The 17,730-nt window shown below is 39.3% G+C and overlaps 1 protein-coding gene across 2 annotated transcripts in view; it reads right to left on the bottom strand.

Moving 5' to 3' along the window:
- Window positions 1-8,997: 8,997 nt before the first annotated feature.
- Window positions 8,998-17,730, bottom strand: part of ATP2B1 (ATPase plasma membrane Ca2+ transporting 1) — a 58,455-nt gene continuing 49,722 nt past the window's right edge. Inside the window, exons 19-22 of one of the 2 annotated variants that reach the window (XM_065743197.1) lie at window positions 16,920-17,027; window positions 15,067-15,249; window positions 14,658-14,744; window positions 8,998-10,438 (exon numbers count right to left, since the gene is read on the bottom strand). In XM_065743197.1, coding sequence (XP_065599269.1) covers window positions 10,127-10,438; window positions 14,658-14,744; window positions 15,067-15,249; window positions 16,920-17,027 — 690 coding nt within the window. In that variant the 3' untranslated portion in view covers window positions 8,998-10,126. The remainder of the gene's footprint in view (window positions 10,439-14,657; window positions 14,745-15,066; window positions 15,250-16,919; window positions 17,028-17,730) is intronic. The other variant, XM_065743198.1, reaches the window with a different exon arrangement.

Here is a 17,730-nt window from a genome sequence, read left to right as displayed (position 1 = left end):
AGAATCCAAGGTTTGTTCTGAATACTTCTTGCTTGTGTTGATAAAACTCTAGATTTTATTTAAGTATCTATCTCCTAGTTCAGGGTGAAGCTTAATGGACTTCCTGGTATCGGCAAGGTATTTATGCTTAGCTGTAGTAGACAAATAAACCTAGTGCCAGCTGCTGCCAAAAAGGTCGTCATCATTTCTTCTATTTCACACTGGCATTAATGCTCATCTGACCTAGGAAAGTACCGGTTTAGAGCACTAAACCAACAAGAATAGTAGTGTGTTGTCCTCTTTATTTTTTCTTTCACACATACCAGTTCTCCTTAGGATCAGATTGATGCCTATGCTGGCACGCAGTGAGTGGTTGGAGTTTGGTGCTACATCACAGCTTGTAGGCTAATGCTACGCTACTGCTCAAAGTAAGTCAATTCAACTAAAAGTTTTCTGATTGCTGGAAGGCTTGTTAGCAGTAAACAAGGCACTGTCAAGTAATCACAGAGTAGTGCAAGGTGTCCCTAATATTTCTCACACCAGTTATCCTTCCTTCATGTGATGTTTACCATCTGTGTGGTTGTTTACTGATTCCCACCCACTGGCTGAGTAGTTCATCTTTTGAACTTAGTTGAAGATGAAAGAACTGAAGATAGAAGGGTGGATTTATAAAATAACTCCTTGGCAGATCATCAAGAGCATTTTTCTATATATGTGAATTGCATAAGTAGATGCACCTACTAAATTTGCTAAATGAAGACCATACCATGTCATCTTGATTTTTCTCATCGCATTGTTTATTCTTAAACCAAAACTTGCTGTCAGCTGGTCACCAGGTAGGATCTTGAGATTTAACTGCCTTCTACTATGTGTCTACACTAAACAATGTAAAATTTGCCTCCCACAGCCTTGAATTAATTAATCTTAATTAATTATTACATGTTTCTTCCTCCTGTAACGAGCTGAAATGCCATCTGTTTGTCAAGCTTCTCCCCAGCCTCTACCTTTTGATGAGCTACGAACACCTCTGGGTTGTCAAGTTCAACCTTTTCCCTAAGTTTCTTCTTTATCTGGTATTCTTACTCTGTCTGAGATAGAGAGGCTCTGCTGTCTTTTCTGAAATGAAATTGCTTTTTTACTTGTGCTGTACATTTCACATTTGTGTTTTATAGTTTGCAGTTAAAAAAAAAAAACAACACAGGTTTTGTACTTCTTTACTTCTTTGGATTTTATAGATGTCACTCCCCATTCATATTAGGATTTTTAACTATGAAGGTGATACTCAACACCTTACCATACATAGTCAATTACAGATTGCCTACAGCCTAAATTATCCATCACAGGAGCAGAGACAGTTGAGCTAATTCAACACATCTCACTACTAGTTCACAAATCCCAGCAGGATTTTTGGTAGTGTAATACAGTCAGTACTCCGTTGCATCTAGAGCCAGCTTTGACTTGAAGAACTATAACCACACTGATTTTGTGGTGAGATGGACATCAGGTTGTAGAGGAAGCAGTCATCATCTCACATCTTCAGTGTGGAATGCTGGATGCAGGCCTGGCGCCTTGGAATGTCCTCGGACAGGTATTTGGTAGTTCTGCTTTCTACTAGTTTATCAGAACATGTACTGGAATTTAGCATTTCTGTGTCTGACACAGGCAGCCAGGGTGGAACAGACCTTCTCTTCCCTTGTTCTGCTGTATGTATCTGCAAGGAACAACAGCGACCTCGAAGTTCTCTTTCTCATGTCACATCTGTCAGGAGTTGCTACATGCCTGACTTGTTACTCAGTTGAGCCTCTTAGTTTCTGATAGCTGTGGGACATCAACCACCTTTCTAGGAGACCTGTTCCAGTGTTAATCACCTTCATAATAAATATTTTTCCTTATATCTAGTCAGAATCTCCTCTGGCTCAGCTTTGTGCAATTTCCTTGTGTTCAATTAGCGCTTATCAGAGAGAAGAGATCAGCACCTCTCCCTCTCTCCATTCCCACCCCTCAGGATGGGAAGAGCAGTGAGGTTGCTTCTCAGCCTCCTTTTCTCCAAACTAGATAACCCAAGCATCCTCAGCCTCCTCTCACAGGACATACCTTCCAGCCCCTGTACCAGCTTTGTTAACCTTCTTCTGGATGCATTCAAATATCTTAAGGCCCGTTTTATTTTGTGGAGCCCAGAACCGCATCTAACATTCAATACAAGGCCACGTCAATGCTAAATACAGTGAGACAGTTGCCTCTTCCAACCAGATAGCTATAGTGTCTTCAATGCATCCTACAAAGCAGATTGCCCTTGGCTACCAGGGCACACCACTGGCTTGTGCTGAGCCTGCTGTCACCAGCACCCCCAGATCTCTTTCTACGGAGCTGCTCACCAGCCACTCACCTTCCGGTCTGCGCCTGTATGCGGTGTTACTCTGTTCCAGATGCTGTCAGTTACCCTCATTAATTCCACGACACTGATGACTTCAGTTCTCCGTTCTATCTAGATCTTTCTGTAGGACCTCTCTTCCCTCCACAAAGTCAACATCTCCCAATTTAGTATCATCAGAGAACTTATTAAGGATGCATTCCACCACTGCATCCAGATTATTGGTAAAAACATTGAACAGAATTGACTGTGAAGTTTCAGACCGAGTTTATGACAGCACGGCAGAATGTTTCCGGGTTATGATCTTTACAAAACTTTCAGAAAAGATTGAGCATGGCTTTGGAAAACCAACACTGAGGGCCTAGGTGGTTGTGCTGATTGCCTCTGGGGGCAGAAACAAAAAAATTCATGTAAAGTAGTATTGTCAAGGGACATTTTATCAGCTCCAATGAGCAAAAAGCCTGTAGAACTTCACCACTGAAGTATGGAAAATGTTGATCACAGTAATTAGTATCAATCTGACATCATGTAATTGATATTCAGACTTGTACTGTTTTTAGCCCTTCTTCCAAACACTAGAATGAATGAAGTTTAAAGCTGTAATAACTGCAGTCAGGTACTGACATGCCTGCAGAATGCGTGGCAATTGCTGTTTGATCTCAAGCTTTTTAAAAATAGCAATTCTGATTTTTATTTTTAAACTCTTGCTATGGAATTTAGTTCACCTTTTATTGAAGCACTAATACTTTTGAAATAAAACACATGGCAACGTACTAACCCTTCAGAAGAAAATTCAAGTGATATCAAGTACTGCTAGAGAGACAGAACATGGTGTATTAAGAATTAGTGTTGTATGTAGTCCTCACATATCTTGTAAATGTACTCATTTAAAACCTTTTTAGTTTCAGAAACCTTTTCTTTTGTTATAAATAACACATTGCTATAGCAACTGTCAGAAAATCAGCTTTTTTTAAATAGCTAGAATGTGAAATTACTATTTGAAAAATGTCAGGTCGCTTTAACATTTTAGTTTTACTCTAAGTCTTACAGTTGGAATATTTGGCAGAATTTGTATCTATTACATTCATTAAGAACAGAACAACAAGGCTTCCTACATTAGCACGAGATTATCTGCATGCTGCATTCATTTAACATTACATATGCAATTGACTGAAAATCTGTAGAGGCACCCAAAGCTGACGTAACAGTAAGTACTACAATTCTAAGAAGGTATTTTTGTAATCTGAGGCAGGAGAGGAAACACTGAAACTGACACTGAGTGAAATAGTAAAAGAGAATGCAGTAACACAAAAGCCTGAAAGACAGCCACTCTGTAAGCTAAACTGAAAAGTCAGCTTCTCAGTTCCAGAGAAATTATTGGCTTCTAGTACTGAAAATATACGTTTGCACTATCTTTCTCTTCTTCTATCTCTCTATTTAAACAAACATATAGATTTCATTAACATTATGCAATGACAAGAGAACCATATTTTTCAGAAACTAATGTTTAAAACTAGCAGGATAAAACAGTAACTCCAAGAAAATGGAACAACTTCTTGCAAGCATCTCAAGTAGAGGGCAACCAAACCACAGCAATCAGCAAGTAAGGCCATGCTTTGCTTCCCTTAGATTTTATTCTTTATACACTTAAACCATTCAGAAGAGCCAAATAACTGAGTGACAGATTATCTTCTTCCTTGAGAAACAGACGCTTTCCTTGTGAGTGTAGTAGAACTTTCTGGAGATCACTTTGGCATCTGTAGGTTTTTCTGTGTATTACAGAAGCAGGGATTACACATTACACCATCTGCATAGCTCACCAATGAACAGTACCAGCTAAGCTCTGTGGTAAGCATGTGAGCAGCAGCTCCCAGATGTGTGGATCTCCATTCTTGTCCAAACATAATGCCTGTGACTTGCTGACTGCCCTGTCACTTGGCTGACTCATTTAACAGGACAGTTTTGCTACTGTTTTTTTGGGGTAAGGCAACATCAGTTAAGAGATCTAAATATACTTAGGAAGATAACATCTCAGATGTTACCCACAGACTTTCCTTACAGCTGCACTTCAGCAGTAATGTATGTGCCTCAAAATCGTTTAAAGTTTGGCTCAAAACTTAAAAAGTTTAACTAGAGCATTGAACAGCAGAATACTAAAATGCAAGTGCAACTTTCACTTCATGCTCTGACATTAATAAAGATAACATAAAAGTGCTGCTTCCCTTAACAGATAGTAAACAGCTCAAAAGTAGCTCAAATGTTTTTACTTCATTAAAATAAAAAAAAAACCACCAGGTTTTTATTGTTGCCTGGTTTTGAAAGAGAGTAAGAAAGGGAATTTTAAGCTGCAACATATTATTGTTCATCAGTTTCACAACAAATTTTGTTATAAACCTTTCAAGAGAATTTTTTTTTTTAACTATAGCTGGTTCCTTTTGCTAACTTAGAGCATGCACAGAAAGCCCGATTGACTTCTTGTAGCTAATCTGTGAGGATGATTTTCTTCTAAGATTCCTTCTCCATGCCCCTCCAACCCTATCAAAGCAGTTCTTTCAAGGCTTTTCAATCCTGATGTAAAGGAATTGAACACGATTAGAATAAGAAGCCGTCTCTTTGTTCCTGTAGACTTTCAATTCATCTACAGCAATTTTTCTACATATGTACATACACATTTTTGCACTGTTTTCCTTTCACCACAGATAGCAAGCACTAACACAACTGCTTGACAGCGATCTCGAGATTGCCTCAATGTACCCACCTGACAGCTTTACATCAGCCTGAAGTGATGTACTGAGACTGACAGTGTTCGCTTTAGCTCCAGCCGATGCAACCACAGCAGTAACACTGAACGAGCAGAGGATCCTTCATGAGAGAGTCTCGCACTGTTTCAGAATAGCAGCTCATCAGCATGCTTCAAGTGGCACGAGGCATTCATCCTGAGGCAACTGGAAGTTACACAAGCGTCTGCTGGGGCCAGGACAGCAGATCATCCAAGGTGAATGTTTAATGGCCAGTCAGCCAAAGACTGTGCAGGCTCTGGCAACTGCACCAGGAATTCAGACTCCTATTTAGAGTCCTAACCTGGAGCTGAACTACACATACGGCACTTAAGAGCAGCAGAGGGTTCCTCACTTTAGACGAATCTGAAATGTTTCTTGGACGCAGCAATGTTTATGTTTTGTCAGCTACCTTGCAAAAATACTTGTCCTGAAATTGTCATTCACTACTGCTCATTTTCACGTTCACTGGGTGTCCGTGCTTAGTTTAAGATTTGATTCTTTAGGCCTTCACACCAAAAAGTTTGAAGCACATTATTGATCCTTTGCTGGAAAAAATGAAGAGCCACAACACACAGATGTTTCCCAGCATGCTGACACTGAGTGAGATCTTGATGTAGAAGGCAGAGCTCACAAGGCAGAGAATGAGGATGATACAGGAGAACTCCATAATTACACCTCTTGCTGCATATGCCCTGCACAAATTCTTTAGGACAGCTTAAGTTAAAAACTAAAGCTGCATTTTACCTACAGCCATCAGAGGAACCAACTTCTGGAAGAGGGAAAATGACACGTTAAAGCCTTTACTTGTATAACTGAAATGGTCAAAGAAGAATAACGTATCCTCCAGGGTTTATGAGTAGTTTTTTGGTCATTTGTTTTTTTAAGAGCAGCACTTTACTCAGAAGTTTTAGGAAGGTATTCACACTAAGTTTAGGAGCATTTGAGCCATATGCTTTAATTCTATGCAGGTTAACATTATTCATTAACTACCAAGAAAATAATAACAAAAATCAATGACTTCATTTTCTTTTACTGTTCTGCAACAGAACTGGTGCCTCCGTTTCCATTAAGTCTAGAAATACAGTAGAGTAAAATAACTGAATGCAGCCTGAAGGAACCTTCAATTTACTTACAACTCAAGTTTGCTGACTAGGGTAAAGGCATGTCTCCATTCCTAAGCTTTGATTTTACACAGCTTTCAGTTTGTTTACAATGTTTTCAAAGTAACAACAACAAAAAAAGGATGGGATGCATTTATTTGCAATACCTGAATAGGCTGCTGATTTCAAAGTTACTTAACCCTGCTTAACCCCAGGAAAAGCAGTAAACTCAGTGGAATTTGAGCCTTTTGAAGTCTTCATTTACATCCTTTTAAAATGGCATAGGCTCCTTTAAGTACCTATTAGGAGGCATTTGGGTTAGACACCGTGTCAGCCAACTCCTGGCTTGGTGCTGCGGTCTCCTGAAAAAGCTGATTCGCCATTTCTGCATACAGCTCAGGGGATGAACTGAAGCAGCTCTCCGGCCCTCAACTCTGGCATGGAAATTCTCAGGATGTGGCAAGCAACAAGCAAGTCAGACCTTCTGTCTGAAGGCAAGTTTAAGTCAGAGCTGGACCCTCCGTGCTGGACATGCTCACCCAACAGAATTAAGGTATTTCAATTAGTTTGGAGTCTGTAAGATCAGCAGACATACACTGCACGGGTTGGGGGTGGGAAAAGCAAAGAGCTCTTTAGAACTGAGCATTTCTATCATAAAAGCAGAATGGATGTTAAGACATCCTAATGAATTTTTGCAAGGCTTAGTATCATCTCGACCTCGCAGAACATGGCACTGCTAAACACATTAGGTCTTTGGAAAAACTTCCCAATACCATCAGTCAAACAAGTTATCCATCTATGAATATTACATTTTCTTATTCACTTGGAAACAAACTGGAAAGCTTCCTATTGTAAGTCCCTGGGTGCCAGTTCGTCTCCCTTGGATGCTCACACTTCCCTGTGTTTACCTATTGGTTGGAAATTATAGCTCTTGTTTCCATTATTCTCTTCAGACTATTCCATGATGAAGGATTTTCCTCTTCCTGTTAAGATCAACAGAGAAGAAAATGAATCCTCTTATATAACAACCAATTTCTCACCCCTCCTCCAAAACCAAAGTGAGGTGTCCGGAGATTTGAGCGTCCCACTCAAGACACTGAATTCAAACTGAAGTCAGCCTAGAACTATGTTTAGGTTAGTTACCATTGCATGATCATAATACCACGTATACTGTAACTTCTTGAAAAGGCATGAGCTTGAAGTCACGGCACCAAGAGCTGTTTCATAAAATAAGCATGCATTTCAGGTCTGAATCAGTCCTGTACTGACATTCAAGAATTTCAGTCCCCATACAGACTGAGATGAACAGCACATTTATTTATTTCAGTTACAATAAAGACAAGTAAACCTTACAACCAGAAAGGCAATGAAGGCCTCAGTAGCTTAGTGATAACCATTTCATAATCTAGGCAACATGTTATGATTTCTTGAGATCACAAAGAAAGCATCACCTCCCCACCCCCACCCCCCCAACAACTTTTCCTTATTTAGGTTTCACTTACACTTCCTATAAAGAACAGCACACTGATAATAACAGAATCGAGAGGGACCACTGATGTACAAAGCCTACATTTGCTCCCCTGCCCCCCAAAAGGCTTACGTGTAGAATTTACTCCAAAAGATACAACGCACCCATGAGCACAACTAGAAAAGGGAAAAATTAAAAGTCTGTTTTCAAAAAATCAAGTTAAATTATGATACATTGAATCTTCCTCTCGCAGTGCTGCACTGCTACGGGTAAAGAAACTCTCCACGTTTTAAGTCGATGCTTATCTGACTTCAGTAGTAGGGAGAAAAGCAGCATACATAAAAAGGATTACCCCACCAAGCACTCTAGGTAAGAAACCTGAAGTGAAAGAAGTGCTGGAAACACATGGCAGAAGTCTATACAAAGTGTCAAGTGCAAACCCTCCTCGTCTAGAATTCGGTGTATTTTCTTCAGTGAACTAGAGGAGACTGAATTCAGGTGTGGTTGACAGTGGGATACAGTGCTACACATTCAACGGAAGAACAAACCCAGGCACGGAGTTATCCCACCACAAAGGAAAAGATCTGCTCGAGCTTGTCTCCTTAGCCTGCTCATTTCTGCACTTTGCTCTGGTATCGTTATCTCCTCCCTCATTACCAGTGCAATTCCCCTCAAGGGACCTCTTAAAGAAAAAATCTTCAATATTGTGGATTACTCTGGGAAAGAAGAAAAATGGCCTACGCAAATACTATGTTTAAGGACGCAGAGCTGTTGAAAAGAAATTAAACTTCACACTCTTCTTAACATTAATGGGCCTGGAAAACAAGGCAAGCACTAGATCAGTGCTGTTCCACCAGCCTTTGCTGTTCAAAGAACTCAGCGCAGGCAGACCGTGGTTTTTTTCAGTCTATCACTCACTAGCAGCTTAGTTCTGGTGCATATTATTCAAGTGGAAAATACACTTTCACCGGTGCTATCATTCAGCTCTTTTCCTCCTTTTACATCAGGGATAACAAGTACATCTCAGAATCTCAGCCAGACTACTCAATGCCAAGGAGTATCTTTTGGACTCAGCGCAGACTTCTGAGCACCTTAACCTTACATTCATTCTGAGGCAGCCACTGCAATTCCATTTACCCACAGTCCTGCTTTTAGTGGGGCTGTTACCATCTTGAAATTGTAGCTTAAAGTAGTTTAAACCAGTAATACAAGAGAGCACTTTTCAGTGTTTCCTGTGATGGAGCTGAGGAAAAAAAATATATATATATATATATGATCTGTAATGAACCATTGCTGCAATTTTATTTTAACAAAAGGGCAGGTTTATTCATGTTTACAAACAAGTTTCAAAAACAAAAAGGAGAACATGTATGCTACCCACTAACAACCTTTCAAAATGCCAACAGCCCTCATGCTGCATGAAGGATTTTATAGATTAGAAAAAAATCACAGTTCCACTCACAGTTCACCAAGACAGCACTAAACTAACATGTTTAGACAAAAACAAAGGACTAAGATTCTGATGTATCTTGATTTAATCCATTTTGCCCGAGATAACAGAAATATTTCAAGCAAGTTCCATCACATATTGATGTCCTGCATTAAACAATCCTACTAAGTTCGGAACAAAAGTTATTCAGTAAGTTTCTCAAAATTTTTAAAAATTAAACAGTTGTTTCAAAACCATTAAGTAGTAAATGTATTTAAGAAACTAATCAGGACAGAGGCCATAACTTCATTAGAACACCACTGCTCATGTTTTTTACAAAGCATTAGTGTTATCTATTTGGCTATTAGTATCAGCAATTTATCTACAATATTTAACAAGGTAAATTGCAGGCAAAATTTAGTACAGTTTCAATAGAAACACCCTTTTCCTGAAAATACAGCAGTATTTGAAGGACTATTTTTTTTTCTTTTTTATTATTTTTCTCTGCATCATTTATAAGGAAGCTTCCCATCTATGAACAGGAACAAAAAAGTATCTACAAACCTTGTAAACAGATCTGTATCATTTATAAACATAAATAATCCAAATTATTAACAGCCAACAGCAGAAATTAAAGTATCGATTCAACGATCCAGGGCCTCCGTGCCCTTCCCAGCCTTCCCCTCAAAAAGGATCACGATAAACTAAAGCTCTGCTAACACACTGTTCGGGACCATTCTTAAGTACAACAGATGATCCACAGGTCACTTACGCCGAGTTACTGTTCATCTGTCAGAGTTCATTATTACTCCCACCCCCAGAAAAGCACCCTCCAGTCTGGCAGAAAGCTTTTTTTTAAAAAAATAAATCTACATTCGTACAAGTGTGTCTTCTGTTGAAGTCCAAGACAAGAATCTCATCTTGTCCATCGTAAAGTGTGAAGAGACCCAGTTTCGATTTCTTTACAATGCAGCTAGTGTGTTAACATTCAGCTTACAATCAGAGTGATGTTTCCAAACTATGTAGCGGGCTCCCTGGGGATGAAGAGGTAGCAGACTTGTTCATGTCTGTTGTAAGGTGAATTCCACTGTCAACCGCATTGTTATTTTTATTGGGAGAGGGTGGGGGAGTAGAGTTGCGTTTCGTTGGAGCATCATCTTCAGCATCAGTATCGTCAATAAGGGGAATATGAGGCTCGGAGTCTTCTATTCTAAACTCAGGATGCGTCATAAAATTGTGAATTGAACTTCGTGTCTCAGGTTTCTCTAGCCCCTCGTACAAAGAACTACGAAATGCATTCACCACTCGGATCTGTAAACAAAGAGAAAGGCTCGTTAACGTGCTGCAGACTTCCTGCTAACGACACGGGTTTTATGAGTTTGAGTCCACAAACAGCTAGACATGAGTGATTCAAATTTGTATGTGATGCAGTGGAACTTGCAATAAACTGTAAAAAATGAAGAGCGTTTCAGTAGAGCACTGCCAGTCTACAAAGTAGGAATAGAAATAGTGAAAGTACTGCAAGCTGAAGGGCCTACAATTCAGACATGGCACTAGAATCGTTCAATTGCTTAACGTGGGCTAAGCAGTTTCTTTTTTAAACGAGGCCAACAATTACTTATTGGCAAATTAAGTAATTTTCAGCGAGTTTTACTGAATACTGAGGGGGGTGGAAAAGGCTGAAAATAAGTTAAAGGGTGAAAGAGTTACTAATTCTCATGCTGGGAATTTAGGATGTCAGCTGACTATGAAAAAGCCAAGCATGTGTAAGCCAATGTCACAATGACCAGACAGTAACGAAGTCATGCAAAAAAGGATATGACCAACAAACAGCTGTAAATGTTCGAGTATATACCCATCTACCGCACTGGAGAAAGTCTCTTACTTAACGTACTTAATGATTTGGAAGCTTAACACCAGAACTAGAAAACTGGATGCTGTATTGTACACTTAAGATGTACAGCTTATAACTCGGAAGAGAGTATTCAAGCAGCACTAAGTATGAGAGAAGCAGGTGATAAGCCTCGGCTTACACGAGCTTTCATCTTCCATTGAATTCATCAACAGAATTCAGAGGCTGGAGATAATTTCAAGCCTCTTCATTGTTTAGCTAACATTTTCAATGCAGAACACTACGTTTAAAGAAATCATAAGCAAACATCTCAGAATGAAATTAGATATGAAATTGGATAGGAAAAAAAGAGTGCAAGTTCATTTTACAAAATGAGCACGTCCAAGCTGACTTGAATTTACACTTTTCTAATTGTGCTTTGAAGGATGGAGCCTCCTGCTCATACACCTCTCCTCCTAAGCCCCACATTTCCTGACCAACTACATGAATTCAGAGTTCATTCTTGACTTAAAATATTTTATCAAAAACCAGTGACCCTTTTGTCCAATACTTTGATCAAAACACATTTTCCAGCTTCTGTTAGCTTCTGCCTGTTTAATACTCAGCATCTCCAAGTAACCCGAGTAAATCTTCAGGAAAATAGACTGAAAGCTCCTGTGTAGTACAAGAAGTGGCAGTACAATAAGAAGCAGACCAAGACTCTGTGGTACAGAGCAACTTACTGCTAGAGAACAGTAAATCAAATTTTAAAAGATTTTTTTAGGGCATCTGAAATGACCTGTTTCAGTCTGAGAAGTACACCAGGATTACTGCTTCCATACAGAATGCGTTGAGTTCCTTGCTAGTAGTAAAAAGGAAGCAGTTCCGGGTGATGGAATGGAGCTGGAAAGGTCAAGCAGGACAGGAATGCTGACTTCAGAAGAGTTAAGATACACCCAGCACCCTTTTAGAGCAAACAGAAAAGGATTCCCCAACAGCAGTGTGTCAGGGTTGTTATCAGAGAAGCTGTACACCGTGTGGATTCCAATCATGTTCTTCGATATCCAGAAATAACATTGCTTCCTCTACCCCCACCCCTGACTTTCATTAATTTTACTAAAAAGCTATAAAGCCCGCTTTCATACTGCAGGTATGCAGCTGAGCTCCACTGATGATGAAAACCACTTGGAGAGGATGGGAAGGATATGTAATATTCAGAAAGGAGAGGAAGGGAAATAGTGTTGATGCACTTGAGAGATAAATCATTACAGCAGCATCTAATACTTTATCATCACATGAAAAACTGAGCACACTTTTTAAGAGTTTGCATATTACGTGAGATTTAAACAAACCCAGAGTGCCGCATAAAATCTCTTGGCGCTTTCCAAGTGAATCAGCAGGAGTGCCAGTGTCAGACTGAAAGTTCGCAGTGCCTTTACTTGGCACGTTGTGTCCCACTGTGCCACTGATCTCAGTGGCAAAATGAAATACGACTGCCTCGTGGAACTAGTTTTTCATTGCTTACGGATGGTATGCTTGAACATCAGCAGTAACGAAAAACAGTTTTTTAGCTTAATAGGAGAGCTGTGGTTATCATAAGAATATAAGCATATCCACAGTAAAAGTGGGATTCACATAAACAAGTGATCTGGATGATCCTATGAAGCAAGGACCCTCGTGGAGTCCGGCCATGAAGGCTGGAATCAGAATACCAGCATTTTAACTTACACTTAAAAGGGAAACATCTAGCATTTTTTAAGGCTTTATTTTCAGCTACTCAAGATAAAGAGACAAGAGAGAGAACTATAAAACTGCTTAAGTGAGGAGCAAACAAGACAATCTGTTATGTCATCAGGCCTTTCCTATAGTAGGTAGCAGAATGGCAAGAAATGCAGTAAGCACTCCAAATCTTCCTGATCAGCTGGCTGCTTTGGAGTAGCAACCTCAGTACATCTGAACCATCTTCCAGCTAAGAGCTCCAAAAAAAGAGAACAACAAACAAACATCTGTTTGCCACAAATACACATTAGATATCAAAAGATGTTCTAGAGAGAACAGCAGAAGGCTGTATTTCTTAGTGAGGATCAACAACTCCTTTTTTACTATTGTAGCTTTGTATCTGTATTGGTCATTTGATGCAATGAGATGATGCAGTGCCCATTAGGTTCTGCTCAAATGACAGCACGGCATGAAGTTGCTCTCTAGAGAGTTCTCAATGTCTAATTAATGCTCTTGAGCGTAGTGAGGGATACAGGTTACTCATTACCATTTTAAGTAGGAGATGCAATCCTGCATATCCTTACTGTTAAATCTACTTTTCACTTTGTGTACTTCAGGCATGCAAATTTGTGAGCTAGGCTTCTCAATGCCACTTGCTTGCAGGGTAGGGAAGTATCTGTGTCGCCAAAGGAGAATGAGTTAGCTTGTGCAAGCTAACACAGAATTTCTGCCCATGCCAATGAAAACAAAAGTAAAAGAAATAATAATAATCAGAAGAAAACACTTAAGGCAGGTCCTGAAATTAAGGGTCTTCATCCACTTGGTAATCTGAAAGCTTAAAAAGCAGGGCAGGGGTGGTGAGAAGAAGCCTTCTCGCAGTTATTGTAAAAAACAATTATTTAACTGGTCTATAGGAAGTTAGAGAAGACAATTAAACATAATACGTAACTAAGATGGAGTATGATTTCAACAACAGTTGAATACTGACAGCTAATATCTATAACTGTTACACATCTTTAGACTCCATAATTTAAGCCTACGTATGAGTAATTAAATCTCTAGCTTCTACAAAGAGGAAGGCTGAAACTCAAATGCCACTCAGAGCACAATATAAATAGGGCAGAACTGAGGTGAAGCAAGAACTGCACTGTTACTGATGGCTTATGAACTGCTGCCTGAAGAACCTAGAAAGGAAAAGAAACCCTTCAAATGTGAACAAAAGTTTCACTACTTAGTGCTTAAGCCCTTCTTCTTTTTCATGAGCTATGTTTCTTCTGACTTGTACGCATTTAAGAAGCCTTGTTTCGCCACCTGAATCCTGATGTTGAGAAAGTTATGTTATTCAGTAAAAAGAAAAAAAAAAAAAGAGAAGTCCACTGAAAGCAGAGACTCAGAAGTTCCTCACAGGCTACAAAGAAAATGCATTTAGTGCTCTATGTTCTAACTACATTCGTATTTTTAAAACACCATTGCTTTTCCATCCATTTCTTCACCTTTTCAAGTATCATTTGTGCTGTGTGTAGTGCAAGACAATGAATTTTGTTGAACTAGCTCTACGGTTGTATGCTTATCAGTTTGCTTACTCAACACAAGTCACCCCTGTAGGTGACTTTCGAGGCATATACTCGAAAATTTACAACAGTTTTCCTGTTTTATCCTAAATATTCCTCTGTACACGAATGGATGAAGGCACAGGATGTGCAGGCTCACAGCGTTAAAGTGAAAGTCTTTTGTTGCAATTGTTCCACCTGTTCTCAGCCCTCTAAGAAAAAAAAGTCTTGAGGACTCCACTTTGTGAAAAAGCTCTATGAAAAGCCTGAACGATGAGTTTAAGTACTAAGGAGAAAATGAGAAACGTTAGGTATGTGAATCAGGAAATGTTAACTTCATGCACTTTAGGAACACACACTCACACCCCACAGTAGTAGAAGCAGTAGTAGAGGAAAACACTACATGTGTAGGGGTAGAAATATTTGTTACATCATGGTGCTGGCTGGCGATGGAGGGTTGCCGCCTTAGAGCCCCCTGAATGGTACTTCCACTCTGGAAAGCATTCACTACATCCATCTGCAAGGAATCAGAGATTGTGACAGCTTGCTCAGCAAGAGAGAGAGAAAGAAAGAGCACAAGAGAGGATCATCCCCATCTATAGCATACAAAAAGTAAAGAAAAAAGGCACTTTTTTTTCTTTAAGAGTAGATACACAGGTAAGAGTTGAATTTAGAGCAGAAGAAAACAGAGAACCCTGAGGGACTGTACAGTCATCCATATCCCCTCGAGAGTCTCATCCACACCATTTAAAACTGCCACTTTAGTCAAAGGACTGGGGATGGAGAGGAGCCATGTCCCTCCTAACACGCACCGCATCCTACCTTTTCCAAGACCATACCTGAGTTTGTATTCTGTTTAGGCCCCTAAACCACAAGATCTGACCACGACGTAACTCTCGCTCGGCATGATCAATCTCCTCCACATCTTCTGCTAGCTCTTCTTCAGGGATCTCTTCCTTCTGTGTTCCGTGACCAGCTTCCTTAAGGAATTTTAGGCGGCTGGTCGGAATTGTTGAAATCAACTGATGGCGAATAAGAAGTATGAATCAGGATTATTATTTTAAGGGAAGGAAAAACAAACAAACAAACATAACAGACATCTTAGCGTAATATCCTGTATATATGATTAGCAAAGCTGGAAAAGAAAAGAAATACATGTAAATGGGGTAAGTGTATCAGTGTAGAGCCATCACTCTGAAGTGTGATGGAAGTGATCAGCTGAACAGCTGCAAAACCCCACAGTTTCTTTTAACCTCAACAGCTTAATGAGAAGTAGCCACAGTTTATTCATACATATTATTCAATACAGAAGAGGCAGGCATTCTTTTGTCATCTGAATGATACTGATCCTCTTGCACGGTCAGCGATGTTTCCAAAGCCCTCATAGCAAACTACTAAATTGCTAGTTGTTTGTATTAAATTGCTACTTGTTTTTAACCAGTTAATTTATCTGAAGCTAAAGAGAAGCTGAATATGTCTGTTCCGGCTTTCCTTTCCATCCCCACCTTCAGGGCTATTCTGTTGAACTATGTAGTGAAGGAAAATCATCTTTTGATACATTCCATCTAGCAGATCCACATCAGTTCCCAGCCTGCTTTCCTTGAGCACCATTAATCTAGAAGACCATTTCAGAAGCTGTGGAGGAAAAAGACTGCTCCAAAAGCAAGACAAACTGCCTTTCACTGACATCATTACTGTGACTTCAGTTTCTACTAACAGCAGAAAGTCAAAAGCTCTTTCGCTATAATCAGATGCTAGAGCAGCATGAACTGCAGCAGGGAAGCTCTGCTCTTCCAGGGCGCTTTGGATCAAAGGTATTTCAAGCTATCAGGACTCTCTTTGAGGCTACTTTTAAACCTCAGAGTGACTCTATTGGATTTTTTTTTTAAAGTAATCAGTTTTCTGCAAAACTTCTTAAAAACTTTATACCCACATTTACAATGCGCATTTGTGAATGTATTTGCAACTAAAATTCACCCTGAAAAAGCATTGTTTACAAATCAGAAGAGAAGAAACTGTACTGGAAAACTTTTCATGTGGCCTGAAGAATTTAGACAGTCATGTCATTAACTAATGAGAAAATACACAGAGTTCTAAAGTTTCATGTCAATAAACTTTCAAGTACTGCTGCGTGTGCAATAGCAAAGAAACTGCAAGGAAGAAAATAATCTCAACGAAGCTTGAAAGTATATTTCATAATTATGCAAAAAAAGAATTTTAAGGGGAAAACTTTTGAGTTTTGCTGTATTTCTTGCTCCTCTAGGATATCTTTAAACAAAAAAGATTAGCATGTATAACAGTTATTTTTCAAGAAAACACCAAATTAAATATATTGAAACGAGAGTATTAATTGCCTTATGCTCCTAAAGTTCTTCTAGCATTTACCAGGCTGAAGACGATCTCATATTTAAAAGCAACTACAGCTGCTTCCAGTTAAAAATGACTGAACATAAACCAGACATAATATCTAGTTATGACTCATAACTAACTAATCAACCAAGTCACAGTAAGGAATGTCTAACCATTCCTGTCTAACCACTTACTAGCTATTAACCCAGCTAATTTTAGGCAGCATTCACTGTTAATTTCCACAAATTCATGCAGTCCATCTCAAAGATTGGAATGCTTTACGTAGAAAATACAAATTCATTAACACGAGTGGATTTGATATTTGGAAAAAAACCTATTTTACCTGGCCCCAGAGTAGTGTTCCCATGCCCAGGAAAACTGACCACAGCCACTGTTCAATTGAGAGTTTCGAGCAACTAAAAGGTTTTCCACCAAACTGCACAATAATGATCTGTAAAGAGTAATACCAATAAACATACATCAGTGATCCGTTACTAGAAAACTCCCTAAAACTTCAAGATCATCACAGGCAACTCTGTGTTAAAACACTGGATTTACTATCCCACTAAGCACACATTTCCATCTCAGCAGCTTGAGCTATATTCCCAAATCTAAGCAGTTTTCTCAGTATTTTAAGAATTTTATTATTCTTCAAATCGTAAACAAAAAGGAAAAAATGTTTTTTGCTTCATTTTTTTCCTCCCCTATGTTTAACATTTGCAGCATGTACTTGATGCTCCAAATTTAGTTCAGCCATCTCAGAACCGAATTAACCAACGACCTTGTATTTAATGCAAGTCTTAGATCTCCAAAACACAAACGTTTCAGAAATAGTTCAACAGAATATGACTGCATATCCCAGCCTTCAGTGTGAGAGTTTATATGTCAAACTGCAATGAGGGGCTGAATTCTCAAAGCCAAGTGAAATACATTCCCACTGACTTACCTACAACACGCTGCACGGGCCCTAATGAGCAAGCTATCCCACTGCATAGGAACTATATGCATGGAACACTGCCCTGGAGAAAAAACATTCAAGCAGCAGGGCAAGTGTCAAAAGGAGACAGTATCAGCCATTAAACAGGGTTCCTGACACTGGAAAGCCCAGGAGTATCTTATTTTATTAACAGAGAATAAGACACTATGAAAAAACA

Source organism: Cyrtonyx montezumae, unplaced genomic scaffold, assembly GCF_038088225.1.
Source record: "Cyrtonyx montezumae isolate F1298 unplaced genomic scaffold, pur_monq_1.0 scaffold_3, whole genome shotgun sequence".
Classification (NCBI taxonomy): Eukaryota; Metazoa; Chordata; class Aves; order Galliformes; family Odontophoridae; genus Cyrtonyx; species Cyrtonyx montezumae.
The sequence above is the reverse complement of the archived record's forward strand: the minus strand, read 5'-3'. Positions and strand labels throughout refer to the sequence as shown.